General features: G+C 40.6%; 1 protein-coding gene across 2 annotated transcripts; it reads left to right on the top strand.

Moving 5' to 3' along the window:
* ZNF639 (zinc finger protein 639) lies at window positions 1-9,187 on the top strand. 2 transcript variants are annotated; one of them, XM_067536483.1, is made up of 6 exons: window positions 1-130; window positions 1,488-1,569; window positions 2,607-2,675; window positions 3,332-3,439; window positions 5,228-5,359; window positions 5,687-9,187. In XM_067536483.1, exons 3-6 carry the CDS (start codon window positions 2,618-2,620, stop codon window positions 6,832-6,834), a joined length of 1,446 nt encoding a protein of 481 aa, XP_067392584.1. In that variant the 5' UTR covers window positions 1-130; window positions 1,488-1,569; window positions 2,607-2,617; the 3' UTR covers window positions 6,835-9,187. The 2 variants fall into 2 exon arrangements, with proteins under 2 accessions (XP_067392584.1, XP_067392582.1); XM_067536481.1 differs by having other exon boundaries at window positions 1,488-1,818.
* Window positions 9,188-13,907: the final 4,720 nt, after the last annotated feature.

The raw sequence follows: 13,907 nt of genomic DNA, 5'->3' as shown, positions 1-13,907 counted from the left end.
TGGCTGCGCCTTGGCCTGGGCCGGGCCCCGCGCCTCCCCGCCCCGCCCCGCCTCTTCCCCCGCGGGCAGGGTCGTCGGTTCCGGTGGCAGCTGTGGCCTGCCTGCAGCAGAGGACGCGGAGCGGCGGAAGGTGAGAGCCAGGGTGGGGACTGGCGGGCTGCCGGCGCGGCGCACCCGGACTAACCGCGGGGCGCGGACATCTCCATCCCCGCCACCCCGCCTGGCCGGGTTCCCTGAGAGCTCCCTGCGCCTTAACCCCTCCCAGCCCTTCCCCTCCCGTCAACTCAACCACGTCTTCCGGGCCCCAAGGCCGCCCTGCCCGCTTCCCGCCTTCCAGCCCTGCCCCCAGGCCTCTGCCCCCGGCTCTGCAAGTCACAGGCCGTCGCCCCTTCCATCCCCGGCAGCTCGGGCTCAGGCTGGGGCCAGGGCTTCCCTGGAGGGACCGTTGGAGCCTCCCGCTGTGGTGACTTTCAGGCCCCGTTGGAAGTCTCCCTGCCTCGAGGGTGGAAGGGGTTTGCCGTGTGGCAGCCTTTGGCAAGCTTCTTTCCCTCGTTTTCCCTTTGACTTCCATTGTCCTCCCCCCTCGCTATGGGGCTGTCTCTCGGGCATGTTAAGTGTGGTGGGCGCTGCTGGATTCGCTCTGGGGAGATGCTCTTAGCAAAGCTCTCTGCATGTCGGTATAGTCGTGTAAAAGAAAACCCCTCATTAGTTAATTAATTCACAGGGTCAATTAAGGCTTAGATGCCCAACCCCCCAAAAAAGAGCCTTGACACCCTCCTCCAGCCAGCTTCCCCCAAAGTCTGCATTAATAGGCCACAAACTGGCTCTGTGGGACAGGCAGAAGAATGAAGTTCAACACAAAGTGGGTCTTCATTAAAAATATCCTTCTGCCTGTCCCTTCCTATATACATGTGGAGCTGTTAGCTCTAGTGAGCCCAACTTTTTGAGGTAGAATACTGTTTGTTTCTTTCCTTGATCAGTTTTCATAATCCATTTCTATGTGATTGGCTCTTCCTCCTCACTAGTGAGGCCACAGTTAGCATCACTGATTAGAAGGGGGAAAATTGTGTTTTGTGTATATGTATGTTGAAGCCGAGGAAGAGTCAGAATATGATATATTCTGAGATTTCACCTGAAAAGAGGCTGTGTTTTATTGATGGCCAATATGTCTCAGCTATTTCTGGAATCAAAACTGTTTATTTGTGCCTGTTGTCATAGACTGATAAGGGGCAGCAAAAGGCAACAAGTGTATGCAGAAATAGAAATAAGGCCCTTTGATAAATATATCTTGTATGACTCCCAAATAATTTTAAATTGAACTCATACCAATTTTTTATATTGTTTTCTAATTTATCTCTGATTTCCCCAGAAGCCTTTTTTCAGTATTTGTGATACTTCTTACTCTGATAGTTAGTTTTTATTTTGTACTCAGGGCTTCTAGGATTTTAAAATGTTACTGCTGCATAATTTACGTTTTTCTCTTGCAGATATTTTCTCCACACGTGGATGTTGTATAACAATCAATTTCTTAGCTATTAGTCCTCTTGCTGATTTTGAAGATTACCTCTAGTAAGTTGGGTGGGCCAGGGCTCTTTCTAGTATTTTCAACATGTAAACATTGTCTGCATTTTGGGGAGGAGTGCTCCAGAGTCTCCTCCAAAAAGGCCACTTCAAGGGTAATCTCCAGCAACAGATGGCAGGATGTGGCTCTAGCAATGCCACTTCCTGTGTCATGTCGACTGCTTGACAGTGATTCAAAGTGCTGATCGTCCCTCCTAATGGGGTGAACTCCATTACTCTTCTATCCCAAGGAATAAGGTACGAAACCAGAATCTAGTGTTTGTGTGTGCTTAGCAGTTGTTTCTAGCACAATACTACAAAACTATTCAGGAGGGTGGGAGGCAGAAAATGGAAACTTAAGAAACATTGGGGTTTCCAAAAATGCCTAAATTGCTTAGAAGCACAAATCAATGGTACTAGTACTTCTAAGTCACTTAGGCACTTTTGAAACCCATTAGGTATAATATAGTCACTCTTGACTGATACACGTGACTGCCACTTTACAGAAGGCAACACCACATAATAGTATCAGTTAATATCTAAAAAGAAAGATATGACCCTGACCCTTTTGGTGGCTCCATGTGGGCAGACCCCAGTACCGTTATGGAGCATCACTGAAACAAAGCCCTCTGGTCATACCCTGGGGGTCTGAACCCACAAAATGGTAAACTCTGCTCTGACCTCAGAGCGAGGTATAGCTCAGGAAGCTGCAGTACAGTCTTCTTCATTCTGCTGTACTGGTGTGTCTGTGCCATGACTAGATGGAGCCACAGATGAGTGGCTACTTTGGTCTCCATGCCCATTCAACTTAAATCAGAAAATAATAGGGACAGAACATGAGGTTTTATCTTGCAGATCGGTGTCATTTCACACAGAATTGGATGTTAGTTTCTTTTCTTGCGGTGAGGAATTTACCTTTTGGGGAGTCTATTTCTGTGCTTTGCTAGTCTACTGAGATTAATATTTTAAGCATTGATCCTTGATTGCAAACCAGCAGCAAATAGCTGTACCTAGCTCTTGAATGTTGTTACTTTTAATTGATTTAGGCTGAAGCAAAATGAATGAACATCCTAAAAAGAGGAAAAGGAAGACTTTGCATCCTTCACGTTACTCAGGTGAGTCTAGAGCTTGAACTGTTGACACTTCAGTTTGTAAGCTACTGTAATTTTCCAAACAAAATAAACCTCTTGTTTCCTGGAAGACTAAAATGCAAGAACTTATGAAGGCCTCATGAACTAAGGCAAATTAAAACATATTCATGTTCCACTGTTAAACAATTTAAAAACTGTTCAATTTCAGCCAGCCATTGTTAACATTTCTCTAATCATTTGTTGTTCCTTATTTCCTCTGTGGCTTTGGGCAAACTGCTTAACTTCTGTTTCCCCATCTGTAAAATGGGAGTAAAGCTGCTAACATACATAGGGGTATTGAGGGTTAGGAAAGATTATCAAAAGTGCTCAGTGTTGGTCTAACTCTGCTGCCACTGAAGTCAGTGGGAGTTTTACTGTTGATTTTTCAGAGAGCAGAGTTAGACTAACATTGAGTGCTTTTTGAAAACTCTATCATTAATGTCTGTACAGTAGTTTGAAGATGTAAATCATTATATAAATGCTAAATATTTTTAGTATCAGAGGTCATCCATTGTCTTTTAAATTTGGATGCTGTCTAAGAAACAGAGATGTTGCTACTGAGGTAAATGTGTGTGCATTTTAAATGTATATGTTGATACATCAACTTGTGGTTTAAACACTTTTTTTCTTTTTCTGTCTAGATTCTTCAGGTGTAAGCAAATATATAGACAACAATGGAATCTTTTCTGACCACTGTTATAGTGTCTGTTCTATGAAACAGCCAGACATTAAAATTTCTGAAAACAGAAGTAAGATAATATTCTTCTTATATTATTAACCTCTTCTTCAACAAACACTTATCTATGTGTGTCAAAGTTCTGTCCTGAAAAGCAGCAACATAATGCAACAATTTTGCTCTATAAGTGCATTTAATTTTCCATTCTCCAAGACTGGCAGGAGGCAATTAAATAATTTTATTTGAGATTTTATTTCTCACTAAGGTATAACATTTTAATAAAAATGTAGAAATATTGGTGGCCCAGCAGTTCCCAGTATTTAGAACAAGTATTGGACTTTACAATTTAAAAATGTTTGTTGAATGGTGTCAAAATAATGTAAACCAAGGTTGGATTCAGATGGAACAGGATGCTTTGTCAGAAATTTCCTTTAACTATTTGATTTGGGCTTCAAAAGAACAAAGACCACCTTCAAGGTACAAGTGTCCACTGTTTAGTGTTACCCTTGAAGTATGGGATGGAGTGAATGTGAGGATACACTTCCTTTGTCTCTCAAAAAAATTAACAATGAATCTCTAGAAAGCTCGTCAGAGCATTATAATGATAAAGTATTGGGAACAGAAAGGACTATGCCTATGCAGTCAGAAGCATTTATGGAATAACTCTTGTTCTGCCTGTTTAGAAATTTAAAATTTCCTCTAAGGATTTTAAAAGATTTTTCAGAATAATCAGCTATAGCTAGTTGCTGCTAAAACTTGTTTACAGAAAGAGAAATGTATTAGCTTTTGAAAATCTGTTGATCAACCTCAATCTGGGCATAAATAATTTCTAGAGCTCTAGCATAGATCTTTGTACATATTTCATATATAGAGAAAACTGGAACTCTGGAATAAACAGTTAGAAACTCCATTAGCAGACATTTAACGGAAAGCTGTGTGGTGTAGAGCAAACAATTCAGTTTATATCACAATACAGGGAAACCACAATAAACCTATCAATGGTATTTAACTCAGTCAAGATTATGCAGACTACAGTTTATGCCTTAGTCTCAAATGTTGAGATGTCTTTGAGACTATATAATCAAATTATATTGTAATCCAACATTATTTAGTGTGATGTAGATTCACTTATTAAAATATTTTAAAAGTTCAACTTTCTTGGTACCCAGCTATTTTTAGAATGTGTTTTTACCAGCTGACAAAAGTTACCTTATTATAGGAGGACAATTAATTTTGCACTTTTATGGGAAGTCAGGTGTGCTGTTGTCACCTACTGGGGAGAAGAATGAGCATCCTCTCTATTATGGTTAACAAACATGAAATGGAAATGCAGGTTAAACATCAGGAATTTTAAAATGTTTAAATGTCTGGCTTTCTTCTTGGAATTATGCTGGCCAGTCAAGATTCAATTTTCAAACCCAGAGAACTCTATTGTATGTTCATTATTGGATAATATTAACCCTGGGCACCCTGTATTTTTGGACACTAAAGACTGATCTCTTCCAGCAGGATGTAAAACAAAAATAATGTGCGTATAGTGTGCTCAGGATTTACATAGAACTGATAGTAGCTGCCCTTCTGAATGTGAGGAAGCAGCCTACAAAGACTACCAGGTTCCAGAACTGCATGCTCTGTCTTGATTTCAGAAGCCTTATATTAGAATCAGGATAAAGCACTGCATGCCTGGCCACCTGTCTGCATAGAAGACGATGGTCATAATGTTGTACTGGTGGGTATTTTGATTGTAGAATTTGGTGGATTATTGTGACTGCAATACCATAATATCTGAGGTTATTACAAAGAAATGTTTAGAGAACATTGGGATATTGAGAAGTAAACCAGACTTGCCTTATCTTCCTAGGTAGATTCCATGCACCAGCACAGACCCTAGATACTGATGATGATGGCAGCCCAGTGCATGCCGGGATGTCTCATTGGAGTGGGGCACAGTCAAATGTCATGGGGTTGCACTTTACAGACCCAAAAAAGAAAGGTAATTGTAAAAGTATATTTGCAGAAATCTTGCATGCTTGGGTATTGAAAAATTTACTTTGAAGTTGGGGAGTGTGTGGTGTCTTTTAATGTAACTGTGATAGAAAATGTTGATCATGAAGACAGATTGTAGGTTCATACAAGCATGTGAGGGTGTTTCATTTAGCTGGTCTCCTTATTGAAGGAAAATTTGATTTGGTGGCTTGAGGAAATAGCTTTTTACTTCTGTGAACTACTACAGGTGATGAAAAGCAATATAACCCATTTGTAACTCATTTTTGTTTTTGTTTTTTCAACTATTGTTTGTATCTTCTATTTTCTCTTGTAGAGAAAGGTGCTAATAATGGAATTTATAAAGACCTGTGCGAGTCTCCTATATTCGGTGACAGTCCAAATGAAGAAGAGAAACCCATAGATATTCAAACCATAGAAATTTCTACTACAGAAGTTAATGCTATAGAAGTTCATGATATAGAGACACAAACTGTTTCACCTGAAAAGCTAGAAGCCGAAGACATTGAGGAAATACCTGTTGAAAGCTGTAAAAATTTTGAGAAGAACCAGGCTTTGAATATCACTGCTCAGCAGAAGTGGCCTTTGCTGAGAGCTAACAGTAGTGGTCTATACAAGTGTGAGCTGTGCGAATTTAATAGCAAGTACTTCTCTGATTTAAAGCAGCATATGATCCTGAAGCATAAGACATGTACAGATACCAACGTCTGCAAAGTATGTAAAGAGAGTTTCTCCAGCAAAGTTCTGCTGATTGAACATGTAAAAATACATGAGGAAGATCCCTACATTTGTAAATACTGTGATTACAAAACAGTGATATTTGAGAACCTCAGTCAGCACATAGCAGATACTCATTTTAATGACCATCTTTATTGGTGTGAGCAGTGTGACGTGCAGTTCTCGTCAAGCAGCGAGCTGTACCTGCACTTCCAGGAACACAGCTGTGATGAACAGTATCTGTGTCAGTTTTGTGAGCATGAAACCAATGATCCAGAAGACTTGCATAGCCATGTGGTGAATGAGCATGCATGTAGATTAATAGAGTTAAGTGATAGCAATAGCAACAAGGAACGTGGACAGTACAGCCTCATAAATAAAATTAGCTTTGACAAATGCAAAAACTTCTTTGTATGTCAAGTGTGTGGCTTTAGGAGTAGGCTGCATACAAACGTCAACAGACACGTAGCTATTGAACACACCAAAATATTCCCCCATGTTTGTGACGACTGTGGGAAAGGCTTTTCAGGTATGTTGGATTATTGCAAGCATTTAAATTCTCATTTATCTGAAGGGATTTATTTGTGTCAGTATTGTGAATATTCAACAGGACAGATTGAAGACCTTAAAACTCATTTGGATTTCAGGCACTCAGCAGACTTGCCTCATAAGTGTGCCAATTGCTTAATGAGGTTTGGAAATGAAAAAGATCTTATAAGTCACCTTCAGATACATGAGACACCTTGATGTTTTTTTCTTCTGTAGTCAATTTCTTAGAATTAAAATGTATTTTCCAATGTGTTGTTATAAAGTAATTTTAAATACAGTTGTAATAGATATTCTACAGTGGATAATTGTAATGTCAGTTGATTTTTTTTTTATCAACAACAAAACATATTTAATGACTGGTGTGTTTGCTTTTGGGAATTTCCTGACTTTAGGGTTTGGGTTGGCAGGGAACAACTATATATAAAAGGTGATTGTTCAGTCGTGGGGGGAGTTGCATGTTATAGTAGCCATTTTAAAAGTCATTCCATATGCTAACATAGTGGCATATGCATTTGACACGGGGAACAGGAAGGCAGCTCTTTCTGGTTAAGAAAAATGGAAGAGAAAACAAATTTCTATATGCAAATTTCTTTTAAATAATGTACTTCATTTACTGTTATACGTTAGGAAACAGGGCTGTTTGTTCTCAACTAGATTCTCCATCAAACATTAACTTTGGCAGGTAAGGGCATGTCTACACTATGATCTTAAGTTGACCTAAGTTAGGTAATTACTGCGGTGGCTGATGTTCATGCTACCCTTCTTCTGTCAGCGGTGTGCATCCTCACCAGGAGCGCTTCCACCAACTGAAGAGGAGCAGTGGGGTGGGGCTGGCTCTCAGCTCTGTGCAGCTCCCCGCCAGTAGCCCAGCTGACCCCCTGGTCTTCTTGCCTCCCCGCTCCCAGCTGGGACCAAAGGGGAAGCTGCTCAGGGCTTCTCACCTTCCCGTTCCCAGCCAGGAGAGGAGGGGAAGCCACCTGGAACTTCTTGCCTCTGGCTGGAAGATCCATGCCTAGAGTCTGGTTGCCGTGCTCCCAGTGGGGAACCGAGAGCCTGGAGGCAGTTGGGCTCCCTGCCGGGAGTTGGGAGCCTGGGGAGTAGCCGGGCTTCCTGCAGGGAGTGGGGAGCCCAGGTGGCAGTCCAAGCCCGAAGCTGGAGTGGCAGCCAGGTTTGGAGCAGAGAGCCCAGCTCGGGGGGGGGGCTGTGAAATTGACAAAACAGCCAATGTAAGGAATGTGATGTTTGCATTGCATCACCCTAACTACACTAACATAAGCCCTACGCCTCTCATGGAGGTGGAGTTATGTCAGTGTAGTAGGGCACTTACATCGGAGGGAGCAAGGCTGTAGTTTGTATACTGACATAGCTAGGTCAACGTAAGGCATATATTGACCCTAACTGTGTAGTGTAGACCAAGGCTTAGTGAATATACTCATCCTCAGTAAAGTTCACTGGACTACTGAAGATATGTATGCTCTAAAAGTAGCCTCTCTGCAAGCACCCATCAGCACTCCCCTTCACAACCCTTTATCCCCCCTGCCACACTTACAAGCCTTTCCACTTCCCCCACCATGACAAATTCCTAAATTTGACCTCTCTCTTTGCTAGTGTTTTTCCCCTAGCCCCACATTCACACTCTGCTATCCTTTCCCAGTCAACTGTTTGGTCCTAGCTTTGCTTTTAGTTTTGGAACTTTCACACAGCCCTCCTTTCCCCTAACAAGTATCACATTTTCCCCACATCTGCCACAGACCTCCCACTTTCTTCCTGTCTCTTTCCCACCTATCTGTAACTCCCCAGTCCCATCTTTCTATTCCTTATGATGCACCCAGTTGAAAAGTGTCACCTATGTATAGATTAGTTCACGTTCTAAGGGATAGTGGCAAAAGAAGTTTGTTAGGGACCCACCTAAGAATATGCCCAAAGGAGTAAGTGATTTGTTTGGAGGCATTGTGACACTAATTCATATCTGATTGAAATGGGGTATACCATTGATTTCAGTTAGAGCAAGACTGATTCTTAGATTTATAGTTAGCTTTACACTACTGATAGGGTTGAGGGAATGTGCTCTAATTCCAGAAATTCTAAAATTCCTCTCCTATGTGTATATCTAAATCTTTATTACGGCACATTGTAAATTCAGTCATTTTGAAAACTTCTTACAAATCTTTTCAGCATGCTGCCATCCTCCTGTTATCTTCTTTATAAATCCAATTATTTCAGTCCATAGTCATATTTCTAACTGACCAATATTTAGACTTAGCATGAGAGGTGAGATTGCTTAGACTGTGGAAGCTATAGGAGTAAAATTAGCCAGCCACTAAATGGTGGACTTTACATTTCTATCTGTATTGACTGTAAATTTGTAATGTAAGAAATTGTCCAAAATAAGCTTTGTATAAATACAATCCGTGTGTGTAAAATATTGCTCTGGAGTGGTAAGAATGAGATCCTTGTTACTAGCTCTGCACAAAGTTGTGCAAGCTTTATGTGCTGAATTAATACAGTTAAAAGATAAAATTTGGCCCTCTTCAGCCTACAGAAGTTATTTGTCTCAAATACATGTTATTCTAGAAATAATTCTAGAAGTTTTTCTGAACTAGGTAGTATATACCATTTCTAAAAAACCAAAATAAACAAAAACCACAAAAAATAAAACACCCAACTAGTTATTCAGAAGGTATATTTGCATGTATTTAGACATTAAATATCTTAAATTCACATTCAAAGTTTGTTAAAATGATTTAGATTTTTATTACACATTTATGATTGGATACCCTGGAAAAAACAAGTACTGTATAATACATTTCCCCTTATACTGTTGTTTAAACTATAAATCACAAAATATACTTGAGAATTAAAATTCTTTTCAAATATCTAGTTGCTGGCAGGAAGTTGGCATACGTAGAAGGAAAGTGCTGGGTAACTTGATTAGAGATAGACATTAATAAATAGTCAGGATGACCATGTAGTTTATAACACTGGTTTTGTCTGTAATCACAGACCTTTATTTTTGTATCAAGTTCTTTAACAAGTTTTACATCAGGATACACTTGGTTTTTTTTCATTTTAAAGTCAGATGCCTCACCCTCTACAATCTCTGTTAAGAATAAACTGGCCCTGTCCTGACCTTATTGAAATAGGATAGTTGCTTCCTGCTGACTCAGCAAGAAAAAACAAATGAGTGGATGTAGTGGACTGTAGGGAGAAGAGGTGATTGAATACAGTAACATAAATAGATTAGAATCTGCAAGCAAACTAAAAGGCTAAGAATGCTAAGAAGAATGCAGCTGTTGAGGACAGCATTCTGGTTTCTACTGAAGGGAAATACACGTGTAGTTTTGTTTGTTATGACAAAATAGTTATGGATTGAAAGGGAGCTGTTTGAGATATCAAATGTGCACTGCATTAAGAAATGGAAGTCCAGAATTTTGAAGAAGTGAGTAAGTTTAGTGTGTTAGGTGAATTTAGTGTGCATGAAAGCTGCTAGCTTAGTGGTCCGTCCGTCCGTGTCGTCCCCCTTTCCCCTCTCCCTGAGACTGATAGTTTCTCTAGACTAGGGTTGAGGTAAACTGTGGGACCATGTAGGTAATGAGAACTATCTCTAGCAGTGAGAAGGGAATTAAGTCCACATTAGTCTTTGGTGTTTTTGAGACTGCTGCATTTGGCACTCTGGTCTGTTGTGATTTTTTTTTTTTTTTTTTTTTTTGATGTGGTCACCTGTCTATTAGATTGAAACCTCCAGGATGTGTTTGTGTCTCTGAGTAATGATGTTGCCAACCCAAAACATTAAAAAAAGTCCTCAGTTGAGCTTCCCCAAATTGAGATTGGCTTAAAAATAATACATATCTCTAGTTCTTATCCCTTTCCTTCTGGTTACACACGAGTCATGTTCCAGCTTCACTCCTCAACCATGTGGGCTAGAAACTTTTTTTAAATGAAAGCTCATAACTCCAGGCCCGGGGCTTTAAGAAAAACACTAAATATTACAAGATTCTCAATAAAAAACATTAGTTTGGCCAACATTATGCTGTCCACGAACACCCTCAGTGCTAGTTGTTTGCATTACAGTCTCAGAGATGAATGCAAAGACCTGTCTATGGTCTTGAGTCCTGGAGAAGATTGTTTTAGTATGTGTCATTCATGTGCACAGATAACTTTGATCAAATTATGGCTGGTGCTGATAGTATGTAGAAGTCCAAAGGGGTGGCTTGTTTTACATATTTCATTATAGTTCCTTTTAGCTTTCTGTGTAAGATTTCAAGGATTGAAAGACTAAGAGTAGATTAAATGAAATCTGAACAGCACAAAATTCAGTGATACCTGGATGAAGACTTCTAGTTGGGGTATACGGTTTGTCATTGATACAAGTTAGTATGAAAGGTGGAAGATAGCAACTTTAAAGCGAATATCATCTTGTCAGCAGGACAGATGCAGACCAGATCAAACCAGTATGCTAAGAAAGATGTACAGAGATGTAATTTTTTAGAAATAATTTGTTTGCATTAGTTGGATGGTATAAAAACTAAATCCTACTAGTCTACATTAGAAGAAGATTTCTGATATAGCTATACCATTCTAGCTATACTGGCAAATCTCCCTAGTGTAGCTGTATCTTAAACCAGCAGAAGAGTGCTTTTGCTGGTATGGCTTATACCAGTTTCCTGGGCAAAATAAGGTGTACTGGAAAAAGCATTTTTATACCAGGATAACTGACTGCACTAGAGCTTTTGCTGCTATAGAAATGTCAGGGGATACCCCCACACGCCATGCACACACTCCTAACCAATATTACTCTAGTGGCAAAAGATTCTAGTGACTGGCATAAAGTCCCCATTCCACAAATCAGATTCTACATGGCTGTGCCCTTGTCAGCATCTACCTATTCAGACCTGCTTTCGGGATCAGGGCATAAAATACATCCCCCTCAGTGTATGTCTGTGTGTGTACAAAACTTGTTTGATCAAGACCTTCCTGTTACAAAATGAACGGTTTTGGGGTTTTCTGTTGGCTTATGAACATTTATTTTTGTGTAGAAATTACATACAGCTATTTTAAATATAGGTTTCAATCTTCTAAGAATTGTAGGAAGTGTAACAAAAGCTAAATTTCAATTATTGAAAATACATGAAAACAGGTAAGTTATTTTGCTTTTGGCTTATTAAAATGCAAATAATTATTTGTATTACCGTAGCATCGAGGAGCCGTAATCATGGACCAGGACCCCCATTGTGCTAGACACTGAACAAACAGAAAAAAAGATGGTCCCTGCTCCAAAGAGTTTACAATCTAAATATTATTCAAGAGACAAGAAGTGGATACACATGGGCAGACTGGGGAGTACAAGGAATCAATGAGACCATATCGGCTGATATAATAGGCAGTGGTCCCAATGCACCAGAAGGCTTTTGAGTGCTGCCTTTTGCATTTTGTATTATAAATGCGCACACACACACACACACCCCAAGCAACATTGTTACAAACACAGTTGCTTGGATTGCATAGTCATTTGGGCCCATTCAAACAAAATGCATTTTAATGAAACCAAATACAAAGCTATACACCTAGGAACAAGGAATGTAAGCCATACCTACAGAATGGGGGACTGTATTTTGGTAGACAGCGACTGAAAAGGGTTTAGGGATCATAGTGGACAAGCACCTCATCATGAGCTAGTGTGATGCTGTAGCAAAAAGGGCTAATGTTATCCTTGGATGTAAAATCAGGGGAGTAATGAGCTGGAAGGAGATACTATTTCTGATAGTGGAATACTGCATCTAGTTCTGGTGTCCACATTTTAAAAAGGATGCTGACAAATTGAGGCACAAAATTGAAAAGAGCCACAAAACTTATTTGAAGGCTGGAAAAAATGTCTTACAGTGAGATTTAAAGAGCTCAATCAGTTTAATTTATCAGAAAGAAGATGAAGAGGTGACTTGATTAGTGCATAAGTACCTTCAGGGGGAGAAAATACTACGTATTAACAGGATCTTTAATCTAGCGGACAAAGGCAGCACAAGAATCAATGACTGGAAGCTGAAGCCAAGCATATTTAAATTAGAAATTAGTCTTTTTTTTAACAGTGAGGAGATGATTAATGATTGAAACAAATTACGAAGAGAAATGGTGAGTTTTCAATCTTCTTGATATCTTCACATGCCTTTCTGGAAGATGTGTTTCATTTGGGCAAGTTATTGGTGTCAGTACATGGGTAACGGGGTTACAGTTAATGGTCTGTGATATATAGGTGATCAGATTAGATGACCTAATGATCCCTTCTGGCCTTAAACTCTGTGAATAGTGTTACCAACTCCCATAACCTCTCCGAGTAATATGATTTCTTTTGGAGCTGGAACCAATCTCCTGATGACACCAGAACGTCCAGCCTTCTCCTGATGTTCAGTTCTGCCTGTGGGATGGCCCCTCTGGCCACCTTCCCAAATCCCCATGTCTGCTTCCTGGGGCAGCTAAGAGGATATTTGGGTAGGGCAGTGGGGAGAGGGAGCAACTGACACCATTCTCAAAGGGATGGAGGGAGCAGAAGGAACCCAGTATTTCTAGGACAAGGCAGCTATATTTTCCTCTCACACACTCCCCCTCCCCCCATGAGCACTGGGTCACTCTGCTCTCTCCTCTATTGCCCTCTCCATCTCTGCAGTTCCAGGCCTGGAAAGTGGGGAGGGGATGAAGAACTTACTGGAGTTATGCATCCACTCCAATGGCCTAAGAAGGGGGAGAAGAGGATGCTGCTACAGCTGTTTTCCAGGCCTGGAAGGCAGGGAGGAAGAACCCTAAATGCATCATAAGGCATAGAGGTGAGAGGCTGAGGCAGAATTTACATGGGGGACTGCATAATGAATTGCTTGGCAGTGGGGACTTGGAGGTGGGGAAGACAGGCAGATTAATTAATCAATGTTGGGAAGAAGCTGGAAGCTTTGCACTGCCAGGCAGCCAGTGAACACTCCTGCAGTGGGGGCCAGAACTGCCTGATTCAGTACATGGTGAGGGTTGGCAGTGCTTACACTTAGGCTGGGCTGACAGGGTTCAAAAAAATCAAGACAGACCTAAAATGACAATTAAAAAAAACCCCTCATGATTTTGTGGAGTGTGACTTTTGAAGTTGTGGGCTGGCAATATTGCTGTAGCAGCAGCTGCTGCAGACAATTTATGGACTAGAATCAAATGCTTTTTTGCGTGGGGACCAACTGGCTAAAACAAGACAATGCATATGGCCTGCTGCATCCAGCATGCAGTGCTCAGTCTGGATCTGG

Source organism: Emydura macquarii, unplaced genomic scaffold (assembly GCF_026122565.2).
Source record: "Emydura macquarii macquarii isolate MOO-44397 ecotype Brisbane River unplaced genomic scaffold, CSIRO-AGI_Emac_v2 contig_3603, whole genome shotgun sequence".
Lineage (NCBI taxonomy): Eukaryota > Metazoa > Chordata > Testudines > Chelidae > Emydura > Emydura macquarii.
This window is presented reverse-complemented; position numbering and strand designations above follow the sequence as displayed.

What these genes read in the sequence shown, in the direction of transcription:
- ZNF639 (XM_067536483.1), top strand. Translation starts at nt 2,618, where the DNA reads ATGAATGAACATCCTAAAAAGAGGAAAAGGAAGACTTTGCATCCTTCA. An exon ending in TAAAATTTCTGAAAACAGAA is followed by an intron (nt 3,440 to 5,227) that starts GTAAGATAATAT and finishes TTATCTTCCTAG; the next exon opens with GTAGATTCCATGCACCAGCA. An exon ending in TACAGACCCAAAAAAGAAAG is followed by an intron (nt 5,360 to 5,686) that starts GTAATTGTAAAA and finishes TTTCTCTTGTAG; the next exon opens with AGAAAGGTGCTAATAATGGA.